Source organism: Notolabrus celidotus, chromosome 3, assembly GCF_009762535.1.
Source record: "Notolabrus celidotus isolate fNotCel1 chromosome 3, fNotCel1.pri, whole genome shotgun sequence".
Classification (NCBI taxonomy): Eukaryota; Metazoa; Chordata; class Actinopteri; order Labriformes; family Labridae; genus Notolabrus; species Notolabrus celidotus.
Window position 1 is genome coordinate 14,756,371 of NC_048274.1, and position 21,134 is coordinate 14,777,504.

The 21,134-nt window shown below is 39.5% G+C and overlaps 1 protein-coding gene across 1 annotated transcript in view; it reads left to right on the forward strand.

Moving 5' to 3' along the window:
- The first annotated feature begins 966 nt into the window (after positions 1-966).
- Positions 967-21,134, forward strand: part of nedd4a (NEDD4 E3 ubiquitin protein ligase a) — a 37,498-nt gene continuing 17,330 nt past the window's right edge. The window contains exons 1-5 of the mRNA XM_034680159.1: positions 967-1,269; positions 6,754-6,827; positions 8,303-8,381; positions 9,232-9,270; positions 9,455-9,508. Coding sequence (XP_034536050.1) covers positions 1,225-1,269; positions 6,754-6,827; positions 8,303-8,381; positions 9,232-9,270; positions 9,455-9,508 — 291 coding nt within the window. The 5' untranslated portion in view covers positions 967-1,224. The remainder of the gene's footprint in view (positions 1,270-6,753; positions 6,828-8,302; positions 8,382-9,231; positions 9,271-9,454; positions 9,509-21,134) is intronic.

Sequence of the window (21,134 nt, forward strand, 5' to 3'; positions counted from 1 at the left end):
TCCTGGGAATGCATACTAGTTTAGTTTATTATTAATATTTCAAAACATTATTTAATATAATTTTATTTTGTCCATATGTCACTGGCCTGATTTGCACAATCTACTGCGGTCAAAACACAGACAACAATGGGGGGCACAGGAACCTTTTAGTTCCGGGCAAAGTAGTTCTGGGGGGTAAAAGACCCCGGAACTCTTGGTCGAAATGCACCCGTTGTCTGCATTTCGACCGCGGGCTGAAGTCCCAGGTAGATTGTGCAAATCAGGCCAGTGACGTATGGCGAAAAGAAATTATATTAAATAATATTTTGAAATCTTAATAAAAAAATAAACTAGTTTGCATTCCCAGGAACTCCCTCTGTGTTTCAACAACTGTGTAAACTCCACAAACACCGTTACCTTCAACCGAAAGTCCCAGGACCTCTGAAAATTACAACCCCCCAAGCAGGGACTTTTCAGGGGGGAGATTATCTACCCCTGTACTAAATTTAGACCCTGGTTCCTCCAGTCGAAACACACGTAGTTCAGGGGTAAAGTCCCTAGTTCCAGGGTAAAGTTCCTGCGGTCGAAAAACGCCTTTTGTAGAGTTGTTGAAACACAGAGAGAGTTCTTGGGAATGCATACTAGTTTAGTTTTCCATTAATATTTCAAAATATTATTCAATATATTTTATTATCTCCAGATGTCACTGGCCTTATTTGGACACTCTACCAAGGACTTCACTCGTGGTCGAAAAGCAGAAAACAATGGGGGCACAGGAACCTTTTAGTTCTGGGGAGAGTAGTTCTGGGGGCTAAAATACCCTGGAACTCTTGGTGGAAATGCACCTTAAGTTACTATTTTCATACAACATCAGACAAAGTCTTCTTCAACTCACACAGGTGTCATGCTCATTTTCTTGCATATTGAATGGTGATGCCTTCAGGTACCCGCTCACATGTGAAGGTGACAGTCCGAGGGAAACAAGAGGATGTGAAGGAGGAGGAGGAGGGGAAAAAAGGGGGAGGAGGAGGAAGGAAAAAAAGGAGGAGGAAGAGGATGGATACAGTAAGTGACGACGGTGTCCCAACTGGACACTAGGTCAGGTTCACGGTATCTAGCAGCGTGAATACGAAGAAGGAATAATAGAGGCAGTAAGTGAACACCTCAGGAGTCTACTGTTGATCGGACCACTGTCCTTCCTCTCTGCTGTCGTCGCTCTCTGAGAGGAAGAAGGGCGAGGATATTATGGCTGCACTTTCTCCACAGATTCGAGGACTTCAGGCGGATGAGGTGATTTTAAACTAACCCTCCTTTTGTATCTTGCCAATATTTAATGAGGCTGCTCATGTGATAGGGTCGTAAGCCAGCTGGCTAATGAGTTGACGCTAACTGTTGCTAACTAACTAAACTGGAATAATCCGGAAATTATTTGTGGAGCTAGCTTTCTCACAGACTGGGCAACTTGGGAGACCCTCGAGCAGGAGTTCAGCTCCAATTAGTTAATTATTGATTGAAATCGATAATGCTAACGACGGAGCTATATATTTATGTATCTGGACACTTTTTCAACCATGAGAGCAAAAGAGGCTTCAGAGGCTTCAGACGCGTTCACGTCTCAATGGTTGTTTCCTGTCCTCGGTGCGAACACACGCCTGCTGTCTGAGATCAACCAAACTCTGAGGGTTTTTTTGGCTAAGCATTCATGTTATCAAAGCTCCAGGTAACGAAACAGGCCCCTAAAGTAGTGTCTTTTACGGCGAGACAGTAACAGTGATTGCGAAATCTCATGATAATTCACGACATTTACTGTAAAGCATATCTAAAACTGGGTTTATGATGGGAAGTGTGCATAAGTGCCAAGTATTATCAGGATGTTACATCATCCTTGAGGAGCAAGCACTGATTGTACTCGGGTTGTGAACAAGCATGCATGTGACAGTGAGTCACCTCAATAAGATGCATCTATATCTGGGGGGTTCCCTAAAGGTACATTTCGACCTCCAAGGACTTTTAGCCCCCAGAACTACTTTCCCATGAACTAAAAGGTTCCTGTTCCCCCATTGTTGTCTGCGATTTGACCGCAGGCTGAAGTCCCGGGTAGATTGTGCAAATCAGGCCAGTGATATATGGAGAAAAAATATATATACATTAAATAATATTTTGAAATCTTAATAAATAACTAAACTAGTATGCATTCCCAGGAACTCCCTCTGTGTTTCAACAACTATGTAAACTCCACAAAAACTGTTACATTCAACCGGAAGTCCCAGGACCTTTGAAAAGTACCACCCCCCAAGCAGGGGCTTTCAGGGGTGGAGATTATCTACCCCTGTACTAAATTTAGACCCTGGTTCCTCTGGTCGAAACGCACGCAGTTCAGCGGTAAAGTTCCTAGTTCCGGGGTAAAGTTCCTGCTGTTGAAAATGCCTAAAGTGTGGGTCAGGACCATAGACTGTAAAAAATATGGACGTAGTATCCGTGACGTCACCCATCTGTTTCTGAACGCTGTTTTGAGACCAATCGGCAGCGGCAGCCATATTGCTTCTGTCGAGCCAGTGTGACGTAAAGGGGCGGGCTTTGAGCCTCCTAGCCAACAGCTGCAGTGTTCCTGCAGGCAGCTGAGCCTCTCATTGGAAGACTAGTAATCTCAATATCTTCGAAATTGCCGAATTAGAAAAAAATTCACCCCCCTCACAGTGAGAGGACATCGAGACATGAGCTTATCAGACTACACTCATCTTTTGTACCAGGCTGTAAACATGTTTATTAATGCTGCAAAGATTGTCTTTTTCCCATTCATGCGTATGTGACTTCCGGTACTTCCGGAGCCAGCCTCAAGCGGATCCTCGATGAACTGCAGCTTTTAACACTTCTGCATTGACTCATATTTTTAGACCGGAGGTTGCCGCTTGGTCAGGACCAAGCATGCCGGATATGGCCCTGGTGGTGAGGCTTTCAGCAGTGTGTCTGCCCCCTGGTGGCTGGCTGCAGTATAGGTCAAAAAAATCCGTCTCCCCCATTCATTTGAATGGGGGAGCAGTCAAACTTTAAAAAATAAATACACGTCGTACGAATGTTTCTCACATCCGTATGCTGTGGTTATATGTAGTTAGTATTTGACTGTTTTGTGTCCAAGGCCTCTTTTTTCAGAAAAGTTTCTTTTTCGTTAGTTATTAGAGTTTAAAAAACGGGGTTTTACTTCCGGGTTTCCTTTGATTCACAGCCGCTGTAGAACGAAACTTCAAAGGGCACACAGCGTCTTGTGACGTTACGCTGTAGGGCGGAGCTTATTACAAAGGCTTCACAGGCTATGGCTGCAGAATGGCTGCGCCCAGGAGAGGGATTTTTTGGCTTCAGAACTGTACAACGGGAAGAGGCTGAGCAACGCTGTCCATTTTTACTTACAGTCTATGGTCGGGACCCCCTGTGGGGTGGTGAGACATGGGGGGTCGTGAGATGTCTTCCTGAATGTATTTTTTTTTTTTATTTATCTAAAAATAGTACATTTCAACCATTCTAGTAAAAAAATATTGCCAACAATTGAAGCTTAACTTGAAATAAAACCTTGAAAATAGAAAATGTAATGAGTTTTCGGCCTTTCTTTGTTGCCAAATGACTCCTAAGTTTAGGGTTAGTGAACAGTTAGTTATCAAAAGCATCAGTAGCAGGAGGTTAATTCATAACAGCACATGAAACACAGGCACATGCTCATAGAGGTAGGGTCATTTTCTGCAGACCAGCTAAATGAAGCCACATTAATCACTTTGAGGGACAGTGGGGGTCACAAGTCTTTGGCACCTATATTTTGGGGGTCGCGGGCTGAAAAGTTTGGGAACCCCTGATCTATATAGTCCATCAGTTTTGTTCCTATTCTGATCCATCACCTTGCTGTGTTAGATATCTGTACAGTCAAGCCCGAAATTATTCATACCCCCAGCAAATTTTGATTTAAAGTTACTTTTACTCAACCAGCAAGTTTTTTCTTAATTAGAAATGACACAGGCGTCTCCCAGAAGACAATAGGACGATCTACAAGAAGCATCATTGTGGAAAAAATATTTCTCAGCTTTTATTTACATTTGAACAAAAAGTGGTATGTCCAAACGTATTCATGCCCTTCTCAATAATTGATAGAAAAGCCTTTATTGGCTATTACAGCCAGCAAACACTTCCTATATAATTGCTGACCAGCTTTTTGAACATCTCCACTGGTATTTTTGCCCATTCATCTTTACTGATGAGCTCCAACTCTTTCAGGTTGGATTCTCAATTGGAGTCAACTCTTGAAATTCAATTTAATTCAGACTCTTTGTCTTATTATCTTCAGGGATATACCTGTGTCATTTCCAATCAAGAAACAACTCGCTGGTTGAATAAAATTAACATAAAGTCAAAATTTGCCAGGGGTATGAATAATTTTGGGCTTGACTTTATGTGCTGTAGTGATGCGCCTTTCCAGATCAGCTGATCAAACTGCCCTGAGGCATGATGCTAACTAACTGTAACCAAAGCTCTTTGTTTTGTGGATAAATGTGATGTAGCACATGATCCATGCCCAGACCTATGATTGGTTTAAGAAATAAAACAAAAGAAAGCAATGGATTTCTGAATCTGTGTTTCTGTCTAATGTCAAGGTCTCAGGCTGTGTGCTGAAGATAATCACAGCCATGTGGATTCTCACAACCAAAAATGTGATATTACTTTTACACGTCAACAAGCAGATAATAGAAAAAAGAAACAAGCAACAGCAAAATAATCATTCATTTGAATGTTGACACAAACTGATTCTCTGATTTGATTGCCTACATGCTACAGTCCAGCTACTTAGTAAGTTCTACATTTATCCATCTGTTCCCATTTAGCATTAAACCAGTGAAATAAGAGTCTGGTAAGAGTTGCTTTGGTGGCCTGCATGGTTGATCAATAAGACAAAGACAGTTTGTTGTAACTTTAATGAACTGTCTCAGATCAGAGGAGCAAAGAGAGCAGCAGTGTACTCAGGCTGTTTGAGGGGCAGGAGCAAAAACCCAAAACAAGGGCACCGCCTTTCACACCCCTGGTACTCACAGTTTAGGATTCATTTAAATGTATTGAGCATCTAACATTTAATGCCCTGCATCGTGGTGAGTATTTTTGTGAACAAATGTTAGGGAAATTGATTTATGTAAACACAAAATGATTGATATTTTCATATATTATTGATTATATGACACAATTAACATGACATAATTAACTGAAATAGCATCCAGAGGGTACTTTTTGCATATTCTCATTAAAGCAGCAACAATAGATTCCTTTTTTATCTGAAGTTTACAAGAAGAGCATCTAGAGGACACTTTTTCACATGTTTTTATGCGATCTACAAGAACAACCTTTATGTGTTTTACACTGAAAGGGCACTAGAGGCAGCAATTTGTAATTTTTTATCCACTGTGGAATCCAAGAGGACACTTCAGCAAGGTTACTTTTGGACATAAGGGCAGCAGAATGAACTGTTTGATTCTGTCCTCTCACTTTATGATGAGATGGATCAACAATGTCTGCAGGTCTGTGACTGTCTGAACTTGGGGAATGGAAGCACATACTAAACTGTAACATCTCAACAACGAGGGACGATATACAGTCTGCTCTACTCTCCATGTATAGATTTAGATTTATGTCACTGATCCAACTTGTCTATTCTGAAGAGAGATATCTGTTGGTGTGTAACTAATACAGGTGTTTGAAGAAGCTGTTTCTGTTCTTTGAAACATGCTGTAACCAATAAATACATTAGCTTCACATTCAGCAACTTGAGGTTGAAGCTGCTGCTGGGTTTTTATTTAAAAAATAAATCATGTTTTTTATTTGTAGCCAACATTGTTGATGCTACTGTCAAGCTCCTGATGGACTATGGTGATGTTTTATACATGCATGCATCATCTCAATGGCTCCACTCTTTGTAAACTGTTTACCACAGAGCCTTGAGCTTCATTACAAAACTGAAGCCCTAACTCATCGCTGCTCCCTGTCAGCTCGAGTAAACCGGCTTGCATTATCAACCAGTAGAATCACTGGCTTGTATTTGTTTATTCTTTACTTCCTTCCCTCTTATAATTTTATTTATTTGAAGAATGCTGGAAGCTACAGTCTTCGCTCTGTGACCCAGTCACAAGACTTATTTTTGCTTTCTGTCCCCAGAGTGCGTCTTGAATGGGAGAAAAGAGTTTTGTGCTCCTGCAGCTTGCAGTCAGCTGCAAGAGGATTTGGGTCTGAGGGAGCTGGTCCATTAAAAGTAGACTGGGGGCGTTAGAGGAAGATGCATCAGGGTGTAGATGCTTTGACTGATGACTTTCTGTTATATGATCCAGGATGTGTTGACCTGTGTTTGAAACCGTTTGAAGTTGTGTGTCTGTAACTTTTCTGAAATGTGCTGCGACCAATCTTGGCAAGGACATTCACTTAAAGGAGATTATAATCTCAATGAAGCTTCCCTGGTCAAATGTTCCTTAAATATAATACATGTAAAATAAATAAATGCACAAAAAATAATAATTTATCACTTCATTATTATTGTTAAAAATAGACTTACAACAGCAACTTGGTCAAAATGACCGGGAATTACTATTTAAGTGTTTCCCATTAACTTGAATAGATCGGCCTTATATATTGTCACATTATAAGATTTGTGCATCACAAAGTTATGTGTGAATACGATTTCTCTTGTATTCAATATAATTATCAACTTCTGTATTTATTTGTTTTTCATCACCATTTTTTTCTTTATTATTTCAGGCGGAGTCCAGGATCCTAAAGGTGAAAGTAGTCGCTGGACTTGGCCTGGCCAAAAAAGATATACTTGGAGCCAGGTAAGTTGTAGAAAGATTACACTCACTACTAACTACTACTTACTTCTAAGTTAAGTCCCACTTCTGAGTGGGACTTCAGCTAACTGCTTCTCTAAATGTACCATCCTGTAATTAATCTTTGCATCAAACACATGAAATTATCAACTCTCTTGTTTTTCTAAATTAGCATTTTGGCAATCTAAAGTTTTTGATTCTCTAGCAAACAAGGTATAAAGAATATCAACTTATCACAGTTTGGCACAAGGGAATAAACCAACTAAAAGTTATTTTTTCTTTAAAATGTTCTTTTACTTAGTATTGAATAAAAAAAATGTAATTCATATTCATTCATCTCTACAAATAGGAAAAAATGTCACAATTTCTTGATTTGTTGCTTATTTGTAAGAGCAACAGCCACCAAACTGTATTCAATTTACAGAAAACAATTACCCATACACTGAATCAAATAAAAATAGATATTTTTTGATAATTACTAAAATAAATGTGTCATTTATGATGCATTAGAAAGCTTCATTTAAACTGCATCACATTATATTTTCCTTCCAAGTCAGCAAACGTCATGTTAGGCATTATTAAACATATTAGGAATGATTTGTATTCAGTGTGTCAGTATTTTGAAGGACAGTAGTCAAGATGTTCTGAATTCATTTGTTTACAGTCTCCGCAGGAAAAGATGAGATAATCTTTATTTCTTGGAAAACGAAGCCTTCTGCAACAGAACAGAAGGCACAGTCAACCACAACAGGAAACTGAATGTAGCGCAAACAGATAAGAGACAGGTTCTGTGCACCTCCTCTGAAAGCACAAGTTAATGAGTGTGTGTTAAGGTTAGTCTTCAACATAGTGTAGTAGTCTTGTTGGATTAAAAGAAACAGTTCTCCAATTCAGAATATTTTGGAGGAATCCCTCGTAGTGAGCGTTTAACACCTGTTGTTTTATATTTAAAATTCTCAACACATTTACAAACTTGGCCTTTAAATGCAACACAGCAGTAACATCAAATCAAGTATTTTGAGATGTGAATTGTCCAATGCTTTGAGGGTTTTTGTGTCTTTTGTCCTAATGCATTTTTAATTGTGGATGTAAAAACCCAAACTGCTGCTCACTCTACTCACTCAATACATTACTGGTTAAAAACATTGCTGCGGGTCTAAAGTGGCTGTTAGAATAGATAATGCATAATGTCTTGCAACATAATTATGCGGTTTTGATGCATTTAAGCTTTATCAAACATTCAAGATCAAAGATTGAACTCATTTTTGCATTGAGCAGAGAGTATCTGAAACCATGATATTGATGTTTCTGGGTTATAATGCACTCTGTGATCTGACCAGGCAACGATTAGAAGTGTTTTGCTTTCTTTTGAAGCACTAAAGAGATTCTTTCTCCAGAGAAAAGGGATGACAATTGTTGGGTTCTATTAACGGATGTTTAAACCCCAGCTAAGTCTAAATGTGTCTCCTTTTTCCTAACAGTGATCCATATACACGGCTGTCTCTCTATGATCCTATCAATGGAGAACTCACAAGTCTTCAGACCAAAACTATTAAAAAGGTGAGTCAATGAAAAAGTTCTGGTGCAGTTTTTGTAGTTTAACCTGTGATATACACTACCAGTCAAAAGTTTGGACACACCTTCTCATTCAATGTTTTTTATTTATTTTTGTTATTTTCAACATTGTAGATTAGAAGTACCAGAAACCACATACACACCAATTCAAAAAAGCCGATCTTTGCAGCAGAAATAAACATGTTTACATCCTGGTACAAAAGACGAGTGTAGTCTGGATAGCTCATTTCTCGATCGGCACACACTGTACGGGGAGATTTTTTTCAGAACGACGTAATTTCAAAGATATTAAGATAACAAGTCTTCCAATGAGAGGCACAGCTGACTTGATTGACAGGCAGGAACATTGTAGCTGTTGGCTAGGAGGCTCAAAGCCCGCCTCTGTACGTCACAATCCCTCTACAGCAGCAATATGGCTCCTGCCAGCGATTGGCCTCAAAACAGCGCTTCAGAAACAGATGGGTGACGTCACTTCGTCCATTTATTAGACTTGACAAGGCTCATGTTAATTAGAAACCATTCCAGGAGACCACTTCATGAAGCAGACTGAGAGAATACCAAGAGTGTGCAAAGCTGTCATGAAGGAAAAAGGGGGCTACTCTACAGAATCTAAAATATAAAACATATTCTGGTTTGTTTAACACTTTTTTGTTAATTAAAAAATTCCATATATGTTCTTTCATAGTTTTGATGTCTTCAGTATTAATCTAAAGTGTTTCACATAATTAGAATAAATACAAACCCTTGAATGAAAAGGTGTTTCCAAACTTTTGACTGGTAGTGTATATTTAGATTTTTAATCAAAATGTTCCTTCCTTTTTCATGGTGCATGAAGACACTGGACCCAAACTGGAATGAAGAGTTCTTCTTCAGAGTGAGTGAAACTTCTTCACATCTTTTTGCATCAGACCTGCAGCAACAAGTCCATTTGTTTTGATCAACCGAATAAACTGACAACTATTTCTTGTTACACAACAAACTGCAGAGAGGTGTGCTGCTGGCTTTGTTGACCATGATTCATTGTTGAATCAAGTACTTAATAATCTGTTATGTTTCAGGTTGATCCCAGAAAGCATCGTCTGCTGTTGGAGGTGTTTGATGAGAATCGTCTGGTAAGTTATTCACTCAGCTTCATTCTGTCTACAGATTTGATACAAAAGAAGAAACAGGTTGTAGCTTGAAGTGTTTGGCACATGTTTTGTTTCTGCTGCTCAAGTGCTGTTTTTTTTATCTCTTTAAAATCTAATAAGGTTGACTGTGATGTTAGCAACAAATGTCCCTCTCATGCTACATAGGAAGAAATGTCTGTAAGCCCAGAAGAAGCAACAGAAAAGAAACAAGTGGAATTCAGAACATAGCATAAATGCTTCTACAATACTTGTCTTTTGTGTATGTAGCACAGAGTACACAGAGAAACAGCCGTTTATCTCCAGGCCCTTAGATATATGTTAAGATAGGTAACCTGCTGTGCACCTTTGTGACATTTGTGTTAACTTATTGTGCTTTAAAGCTCTGCAGATGACCTCTGGATCTTTGCATAGATTAAAAAAAACGTGTGTTAATGTATCTGAATGAAATTTAAAGAGCTAATCTACTGTATTATATAATAATAATAATGATAATAATAATAATAATAATAATAATAATAATAATAATAATAATGATAATACTTTATTTTATTTTTTATTGAAATTTTAATTGCTAATCACTTTTTAATAATTGTTACTTTATAGGCTCTTGTTGCTTTAAATTTTTCTACTTTGCTACTTTGACACTTGAATTTCCCCGTTGTGGGACGAGTAAAGGACTATCTTATCTTATTTTATCTTATCTTATTTATATAGCACTTTTCAATACAGGTAACAAAGTGATTCACAGTGGGCAATAAAAAAAAGAAGTGCAAAGCAAAATGGAGCGATAAAAAATTAAATGAAACAAACTAAAAAGCATGCAAGCTTATAAAACGGAGTTAAAATAGATAAAATCACACAATAAAAGCTTTCCTGTAAAAATGTGTCTGGAGTAATGACATATAACATATATGAAAGCTTCAGCGTTGATACACGTGGAACCCTCTTCTTGCTGGTTAGAGCCCAGAGGGACATATTTAGGGAGGGGCTTTAAATAGTTTATAGTTGTAATATTTTGAAGCAACATCCTGTTGCTAAAGCTAATGTGTGTATGCCATAAAACACCCCAGACACCAGATAAGGGAATGTGCCACATTTCTGTGCCTGAGGATATTGTCCATGTTGTGCAAGGTTAACTTTGGTTTCTCCTCCTGAAAGGTCCGCCTTTATTTTGCCATGGTCTGTGTGATATTGTTTAAAACTCAGATACCAAATTAGTGCAACCTATAAATAAGGGCGTCCTAATGTCTGTTGCTTTAAGTGTTGATGGAAATAGTAAGAGCCAAATATCAAATCAGGTGTTGAATATCATGCAGCTGATGAAGTTATCCTGCATGTAAAGCTAGCAAGTTTATGTTATGACACAAACAAGTCAGATGTGAAAGGTGTGTCGACAACAGTGTGAGACGTAAGGTGTGGGAAGTTGTGTGTTAATAGATAGAGTAAGGAGATAGAAGAGTATGTTGTTCTTTTATTGATCATACAGTAAGAGCACAGGTACGTCAGAGCTTCTTGAAGTGCCAGTTGTAGCTTGATAGCGGTTAGAGCTGCTGACCTAGTTTCATGCTGATCAGATGCATCGTCAGGTCCTGGGTCACCTGAGCAGGGACACTGTAAAGCTGTCTGAAACTGTACGATCTGTATTTAATGTAAACACAGGCAAGAAGTTAGAAACATGGATAGTCACAACTTAATGTCATCTCATACTTGAAAAGAATAGATTCTAAAAACAAGCAATCATGTTTTTACAATCTATCACGACTTAACAACTAACAAAGTATTAGGCTGGTTTTTTTTTGCATTTTTGAAACAATGAGCTGAGGTAGTACCAGTTATTTCAGTCAATCTTTTTTTCCCTCTGAAGCTGTTCAGCAGTGAGTTCTGTTCCTCACCTCCCCATGGCAGGAAACTATCTTACCAACCTGTCTGAACTAGTAGACTGGCTCAACGAATAAAACAAGAAGCAAAATAAAGTCAGAGAGCATCTGCTTGTCAGAAAGTGTTCCTACAGTTCCCTGGACACACAGAACTTACCCTGTGTGTCAGCAAACCAAATTATGCAATCATTTAATCCCACTCTCTTTTCTTGTTTTTGATTATCATTACATGTCTTTTATTTCTCTTGTAGATTGAGTTGTTGTTACAGTTTGACAAGCCTCACAAGATTACACACATACACTTAGCTGCTGTTTGTTGTGTGTGTCATCAGGTGAATGTTTCTAGAACATTTTATTACGACACAAGTCAACGATCACATGATACGGTAAAATCTGGGTGTGACTGACTCGAGGCTGCCTCGTCATGTTTCAGGTAGATTTTGTACAAATCAGGAGGGTGTGTCAGCTCTGTGAACGTGCTTTTGTGCACGTGTGTTTCAGTCCCGCTGTAACACACTCAGGGCTCAGGGAAGAGTGAGGGAAGCTTTGTGAAACTGGGTTTGTCCATCCGTCTCTTGGAAGATATGAAATTAGCAGTTTCATTATTGATTAACTTTTTTGTGATTTATAGTTTGACCTTTCACTTGGTAACATATGAAGATCCTTAGATGCATGTTTTATCATTACAATCCATCTGGTTAACTAATATTAAGGGAAGGTCATTTCACAGATTGGCCCAAGAAATTAGAATAAAAACACAATTACTGCATCAGTCATCTTACAGTGTAAACATTATCTCATGCCCTCTCCTTGACCTCAGGCCACTTTGCTCTTTCTCAAAAAAAATGTCAAATTTTCACTCACCCTGTCTTCTGGTTGAATGCCCATTTGGGACAGTTATGACACACTATGTTTTAGAGTCTTAAGAACATTACACTGTTAATTTATTTTTTATGCTAGAAATGAAATATCTTCTTCTACTCCATGCTGAGTTCAGCACTATTTCTTCCTGCAGAGCAGGTAAAACTGTTCAGTGAAGGAGTGCTCTAAGCAAAATGAACTTTCAGCTAAAGACACGCAAAAAAATAACTGAGACATCTTTACTGGTTCCTCTTTACATCGGGTAGATAAAGAGAGGGTTAGGAGAAGAGAGACTTCATACTTTAGAAATAAAACACACTCTGTAAAAGAAAAGAGAAAATGTCTTCAAGCGTTGTTCAGTGTATGTCCTTTAAATGTATTCTTATACTTTTTCTTTTTTTTAAAGTTATATTTTTGGACTTTTTTGCCATTATGAGAGGACGGCTGTAGAGAGACAGGAAATGTAGGGAGTAGAGAGCGGGGGAAGACATGCAGCAAATGGTCGCGGCCGGGAGTCGGTCCGGCGACCTCTGCAACGAGGACTATAGCCTCTTTATGTGGGGCGCTTAGACCGATAAGCCACCAGCACCCCTCTTATACCTTTTCTATGTAAATAGCTGAACAGCTATCAGAAACTGAACACATTTACAATTTAGTTTGCAGACATTTATTAGCTTTAAAGTCTTTAACAAAGCAATTATTAAACTGTGAAACTGAAAAGTGTTAGAAATGTTCAATAATATGGATTGGAAGCAGAAAATAACAAAATGACACAAACAAGAGGTAGACCAGTAGACCAAAGACGTTTAAAAATGAATAAGCACAGTCAACAAGGAAACTGGCTTCAATTAAATACCAAATTGCTGATATATTACAGTACATTTTTTTTATGATTTACAATTGTATTGCTTTTTTCATCTTTTTGCAACATTCATAGATTTACAGATATTCCTAAATGCACAAAACAGAAAACAGTTGTGTATCTGCTTCAGTCAGCAAACAGAAAAAAAAGAATAGACAAATAAAATTGCAACAAAATAGTGATAATGAAAATAAACAAAAGCACAAATAGATTTTAAAAAAACACACAAAAAAACACATGATAATACAATTTCATACTGTGTGCTTGCTAGTTGTTAATGAAGATCTGGTAACTCTTCCTCTTCAAAAGGTAATCATTCCACCGGTTAGTCCGTCTGTAGAAAAGTTGTTCATATGAGGCCACCCTACCTAGTTCAAGGAACCACTCCCCATATGAGGGGGCTTCTGTTTTTCTCCATCCTCTAGATATATTACAGCAAAGACACGAAGCTCTATATGAGGAAGACATGACAAATATCTCTGGTAAAAGATCATCACGGAAGTACCACACACATAATAAAATAACCATACAGGCGGATTGTGTTTACCTTCACTCTGGTATCTAGGTTACAACAAAGTTTTATTACATTTTCCTGTTTTGTGTTGTCCACGTATAAACCATAACCCAGTTCTAGAAACCAGGATAAACCTTATTCTATATTAAGCAAACCTGATATGCTATCTGGAGTGCTTCTTTAGAAACCAGCACTGAGTTAGTGAGAGATACAGACACAACTGCACACAGATGACCAGCAGCCTGGTTACTGTCATGACAATGCATACAACTGAGACGAAGAAAAGCTTAGACAGTTACACTGCAAATATATTTTATGGTTCAGTTGTTTAACCAAGAGGGTCAAAGTTCAAATTGCAGTGTTTTAACAAAGGTTGTTTTTTTTCCAAATTGTCTGCATAGTCCATTTATACAACAAGCAGGCGTTGCTCCTAAAACTGAAATCAACCGCTGGTAGCAATATTAGGACAGTGCAAAATAATATTAGCATCCATTGCATTTCCATTATGTCAGACAGATTATTACATCAAAACATCATATTTCAACATGGGGATTTGATTGGCTACAGACAGCAGATTATTTTTGCTGCTAAGTGGTGGTCGTGGTTTTCGTGTGTGTGTGTTATACAGTAATGTTAACATGAAGGGTTTAGCAGCTCATTATCTGAACTCATTACAGCTGCCCTTGCTGATTGACAGAGCCATCCTCTGTCTCATGTCCAGCCACGCCCCACTGACACAGTTTACAATGACGTTATTGTAAGAGTTCATTAAATATAGCTCGTCCTTCATTGCTGGGCGGGCGCATTGTCCGTTTTGGTGACACATTCATTTGTATATTACCGGCTGCTTTGCTTTATTATTGGAGTATTACAACCTTGCGGTATGACTTGGCATAAATGGGTCGTGTGTGTGCGTCACACATCTTATCTCCTGGCTGGGTGAGTGATTAATAGCCGATCACAAGGTTTCCTGGTAGCTTGTCGTATTGGTTTAAAAAATAGGTGATGAGTTCTCCTGCAGTCCTCCAGTGAATCATGTCTTTATCCTGGACGTGTCTCTTACTATTACTGCGTATACAGGAACTGTTTCGGATGCAGCGTAATGTCCTGAAATAGGCCACACTGGAATACAATAGTCTGCTTTTAATACATAGGACTGTCAACAGCCATGGGAAGGAAATAAGAGCAGCATTGACTGTTACATGAAGTGTCATATAGCAGGTGTCATGTCACCATGGAAGCTATCCCAGTTCTGTCTGGTTTGATCATATTTGAACTCGGACAGATAATTTGTCAGGTTTACATCTCTTCTTTGTGAGCAAAATCCTCTCCCAGTTTCCCAGACTTTACAATCACTTTCCTGCTTTTCCACAGACTGTGGTGGTTTAAGTGTGATTTTTTTTTTTAGCCCCCTCTTCAGTTTCTTGCAGAATTATGTTGAAAGTCATTCTCTTTGATTTCCTGTAACTCAATAGCAGTGGGTAAAAATATTTGTGGGGGCACAGAGCAGGAGAAACATTAGAGGCATAGCTGCTGCAGGAAGTAGCGTCTTAAGTGAGTGGCCTGGAGCAGATGTAACAGTTTAGCAGCGCTTCAGTCCAAGATGCAGCATAGAGTGCTCCCTTGTTGTTGTTTTTTTCAGAAAGGGTACACAGGAGTGAGGCGACTGGAAGAGACACGAGAGCTTTGATTCTCAGTCTGGTTGGAACTCAGGAGGTGCAGTGAGCTCGCAGCTAAGCTAAGGTTATAAAATAGGTTTGCGGCGGGGAACTCTGTCCTTTGAGTTCCTGTCATTTTGTTTTTCTTAAAATGTTCAAGCTCTCCAAAGGAAGCTAACGTCTGGGATTGCTCTAGTTTCAAAGGTCGTATGTTTGGGTCATGTCTCCAAACGAAACCACTGACCTCCTCTGACTAAAAGCTGAGATCAGCCTGAAGAGGAATGTAGGTTGTCACCAGAGCTATTTTGGAAATGTACAGCCGCTAATGATTGTGATCACAGAGCAGTTCTTGGAGCAGTTGCTTTCCTTTTTTCCTACCAGCAAGTTTGATCATGCAGCTCTCACCAGCACTGCAGGGATTAGAGAGTTAAACGAATGGCACGTAGGCTGCGCTTGCATTTCGCGTCAAGACGAAGCAACACTGACCCTCTGTCAGAGAGCCTCAGCAGCCATGGTGAGGAGAGCGGAGTCAGTGTGCCAGCTCGGAGCCCCGCAGAGATTCTGGCGCACAGTTCTGTCCACTTAAAGGTGACTCCTCTGTCACCAGACTATTCTAATTTACAGCGGTACTCTTCAGTACTCGTACCCAGGGTTAATACTGGAGCATGTAACAGGAAGAGCATTCTGCAGATCTCGCTGCAGCCCTGTGGAAAGCCAAATGGAGAGGTGGATGGCAGTATAGAGGATGGAGACCCGGGAGGCAGTGAAGGAGGAGCAGGTAGTGGCTCTGAAGGAGGCTCTTGCAGCAGCAGCATGGCCAGCGATCCTGGGTATTGTAGCAGTAGCAGCATCTTTGAACCAGAGGCTCCAGAAAAACACAGGACCACCCAGGAGAGATGTCTACACTGCTGCAAATCAAAGGTCCCACTGAGACGGTGCTCTTCCTTGGTTATATTCCCAAAGAGTCCTTGCAGCACTCCACCTGCATCTCCAGTCAGTCCAGTGGCTCTCCCTGCTCTCCCACCACCAAAGGGCTCTCATCAGTCATCTTTTCAGACATTTCAGCCATGCTCACAAGATGATGAGGAAGTGACTTTCAAAGGGTCCACGACCACGGCAGTAAGTGGCCACCGTCTTCCAAAAGGAAGCTGTTCAGCTGAGTTCAGGGATACCAAACACATGGTGCAATTTAATATTCCTTTAAAGGACGAACCAAAATGCAGAATGGAAGACAGGAGTAAAATGATGGAACTGTCATCAACTCTAGACAGATCAAACCGGCACTCAAGCAGCGTACTGCTGCACTTTGCCCACCATAGACCAATGATACTCGGGAACGGAGCTACAACTACGGCTACAGTTAATGTAGGATATCCTGAGGAGCCTCACCTAGCCGCACATCCTGAGGGTGAACCGGACCCTTGCAAAAAACTGTATCGCAGTACTTCTGCGTGTTTGTTTTCCTCAACTAGACCAAGTGAGAAAAATCCGAAGGTTTCCTTATCAGGAAAAGGCCAGGAAAGGCCAGAGGAAAACCACTTTCATCGCGCCATTCAAAGGAGCTTTTCCCTGGAAGTTCCCTACGCTAACACTGGAATTTCATGTCATGTTTCAAATCCCAAACTCAGTAGCCCTTGCTCCCCGCATGTGCACATTCATTTGTCTCCTTGCTGCCCAGCTAAGTTGCCTAGCTCCGTAACGGATGTAAACACAAGCCAAGACGAGGATAATATACCACAGAGTCCGAATCAAAAACACAAGGTGAGTTTTGAATTACCATCTTCATAAACTTCACAATGGCTTAAGAGGCAAACTGGTGTTGAATAATCTTTGCCTTAAGAGTCCTTTAGTGTCATAACTCCCTTTGCCTTAAGAGTCCTTTAGTGTCATAACTCCCTTTTGAAGGAGCCTTCTCTAGTTTCCTGTAATGTGGTTAAACTTGTTCAAGTGGATTCCTCACTGAATCCACTTCTCCGGTGACGCTACTTTGACTTCAGTTTTCTTGGTTGGACAGTCATGAATAATACACCAAACACATACATGTTGGCTTTGCTCCTTTATCTATTTGATGCTTGGGGAGAGTTTGCTGTTTGATTTAAAGTCCATAATTTGATATGGAAGACAAGTTCTGTAATGAAGCTGTTCAGCCTCACTGCTCTTGGCTTTCAAAGCCCTTAAAACTTTGTGTAGTCAGTCATTAGACTTACCACAAGCTAGAGCGAAATTCAGTAACTGAGAGGATTGCTACAGCTAAGTCATGCAATTAACAAGCCCAATGTGGACAAACATTCAGAGGTATTGCGTTACATTACAGTAAATCCATTTGCATATTGGTTTCCAAGAAAGGCGAGAACGTTAAGCTAAAGTTGCCCATTTCACAACTTTTGGCCTGCTTGACTGTTGGTATGTGTGAAGACATGCTGAAATTTAGAATAGTGCCCCCATTTTTATGATTCTGTTAGCACTATGAGAAATCGGCATAAGTATTTACCCGGGCTAATTTTAGTGGTGGGAAAAGCAGTGCCCCTTGCTGATATAAATAAAGTTCCTCTGAAATATTCCCCCTGACTCCAGATAGTCTGGTGGTCTGTAGCACTGCCCAGTCCCGTGGATTCAAATTTAACAGCATGATACTAGAGCGGTGCACAGTCATGCCAGCCATCTGTGGACATGGTGTGTGTGTGTCTGTGTGGTGGGGGTATGTAATGTAGGCAGGACTGGAGAGTGAGCCTTTCCCAGTAAAGGGTGGTGTGTCCCTTCCCTATGGGTCCCCCTGCTATGCAGTGTTTATGAAGTATCAGGTGTCAGCCCCCCCCTGCATTTAGCAGCTTGTCAAGTAAGAAGGTCTCCTTCAGTAATTAACCAGCCCACTTACTTCAAACACCTTCAGTCCATGTTCTTTTTTTGAATCTAGCTTTTACTTTCTTACTGCCTCTGAGGCTTCAGCTTCCACTTGATACATTTCACTCAAGCTGTGATGTTCATAGTGATCGATGGTGACGTTTAGTCCAGAGTCACATCACACATGTTTTTCAAACAAGTAAGCATATAGTATAACACCCCTTGTTTACATTCTGAACATGCAACCATAACAGAGCCACAACATGTGTTAACAACACTCTGCGAGGTTACATATCTGTCAGGAATATGTCTTCACGCTAACTGTTAGGAAACATGTCAGACTGGTACAAAAATCATAAACCCATCTTTTGAATCTCTCTCTGTAGAAGAAACTGACGTATGTTTTTGTGTGAATACAGTATTGGTTGGTATTTTATTGACTCAGTGGATGAAGACCTTTGTACTCATAAATGAGCAGTGGTAAAAACGGTCACCTCATGCTTTCAAACACTGCAGGAACAATATTAAATAACCTACAAAAAACTAAGATAAATTATTAATTCCAAATTCTTTATTTTAGAAAATCAATATGTACCTATACCTACATTTTTACAGGGGTTAGATTTTATAGCCTTTTTTTTTGCAGACAAAATTTATTTCACTAGATTTTTAAGAATTGCCATAAAAAGTTTAGTTAAATGCATTTATTTTGATGCAGCCCATTGTAGAGTTTGCAAAAATCCCACACTAAACCACTGCAAGGCTGTCTTTCTTATCTGCAGCGCCTTCATAACCCCACATGCCTCAACCCCATAGTTAATGACCAACCATGAATGACCTCATTACACAAGTTAGGTCAAAACATGAATCAGGAATCCCTCTGCTCAGTTCTGACTTAGTGAAGGCATTATTTAAGTAGTTGTGCAATAGGTCGGATTTTTGTGTAGCCCACAAAGATGCACGTGATATTTTTGTGCAGCTGCCTCAGTGTTGGTGGTTTTGTCCTCTTGTTAAAGTTGGATTCCATCATATGTGGTAATACAGTATGTGGTGCAGAGAAACCATACACACAACATAAAAACAGTCCAACCAATGCAGAGCTTATCTTTAGGCCTTAACTGTTAACAGAGCCAGCATCCAGGAAGACTTTAGCCACTGTCTTCTTAAAGAGTTAAATAAATACTGACAATATAAATGAGAGTTGTTGTTATTGCCTTTTTCAGGGCTTAATTTTGTCATGATATTTAAGCTTTATACCTGCAGTTCAGGTAGTCTCATTAATCCACAAAGCCCATCTGAATTTCTTTTATGCAGTCTTTTGTAAATTATTTAGTTTCTTTGAATTTTAACACATTGTTTACAGAAGATCAACTTAGACAGGTTAGGAAAGTGATATCTGATTTTTAAAGAAACATAAAAAATATGATCAATACATCAGGAAGTTAAAAAAAAAAATAGAAGAGAAAATGTACATTAAGGCACTTGACACTGTCCATAAACTAATAGAGTGTGTATACAGATTATACTATACACAAATTACATGTCATAAAAGGCATACAATTCCCAGACATATATGCCAAATGACTTATAAACAAAGTAAATAAGTAGACTTGTAAAATGTTTGTAAATTCTTAAACGGGTTGGCTCATCATCAGTCCCTTTTGGCCTGCTCCGATAACCGAATCTGTGTGTCTCTTTGGAAGTTTGGGTTTCACAAGCTGCGGTCCACCTGTTAAAAGTATTTTGTCGTTGCCAAGCTATGATGGATATCACTGAACTTGCTCCACAGATACAAAACAGATGTGGGTTCCTGATTGCCTCAACCTTAAGCAGTATGTGGTCAGCACTGCTTAATGCCACACGCTAAACAGAGTTGTATCTCTTCGTGTCACATGAACCTTTGGGGATGCTCTGAATGTACATTTATCTATGGTTGACTTGGTATCATGGACAAGCTAATGATGTGTCCAAAGCATTCACTAACTATTTGTCAAGCTTGGCCTCGACTCACCCGACATCTCGGAAGTTTGCCAGGAAAATGACTAAAACCAGTTTGTTTACTAATTTAGAAATGACCTACTTCACTTCAAATCACCAGGGACAGTGATTAATATCAGCCTGTAGTCTTTAATGCATTACTGTTTATTAAATACTGAGCTGTGTTTAATTTGACTGAGGGCTCAGTTGTGTGTTAGTTTTGTCTGTGCTGATAAGTGAGGATTCTGATGTGAAGAGGTAATGGCTTATAAATTATTGGATTAAAATCAAACAGGATGATTCTTTTATTTACTGACAACCAAAGTAAATCTGAACCATTAATGATAAACCCCTTATCTTGAGTGTTGGAAAGAGAAGTTTAGAAATGTATTTCAGGGATGCTAGTGGCCTAGCGATCTAAGCGCCCCAAATACAGAGGCTACGGCCCTCATTGTGGGGGTCGTCGGTTCGATTCCCACCCGCAACCATATCCTGCACGTCTTCCCCCGCTCTCTGCTCCCCACGTTTCCTGTCTCTCTTTGGCTGACCTATCGAAAAAAGAGGCAAAGAGCCTAAAAAATGTAACTTAGATTTTTTTTTTTTTTTTAAAGTGATTCAACTTGACATTAAGTCCAGTGTCTCACTCTGCTGAGCTTTTGTCCCCCTATCTTAAAACACTTTATTTTCTCCTTATTTACACGAGCTGTTGAACACAAAGCAATAAAGGTGAAACAGTACATGAGTTACATGTGTGCAATTACTGATTTAAAGGACATTTTACCTGAAAGTAAACTAAATCTGAATTTGCTGTAGTGCGGTGTATAAAATAATTTAAATATCAATAACAGCTCTGAGTAATGATTCCTCCTCTCTACTCAGGAGGAGACATCGCTGTCATTAAATCACAGCTTAAAGTTCTTTCTCAAAATGCTCTGAAACCACACGTAGCGGGTCACAGGATCTGTTGAGTGATATAAACATTCAGGGAACCAATGTTAGCAATTATAATTGACATATT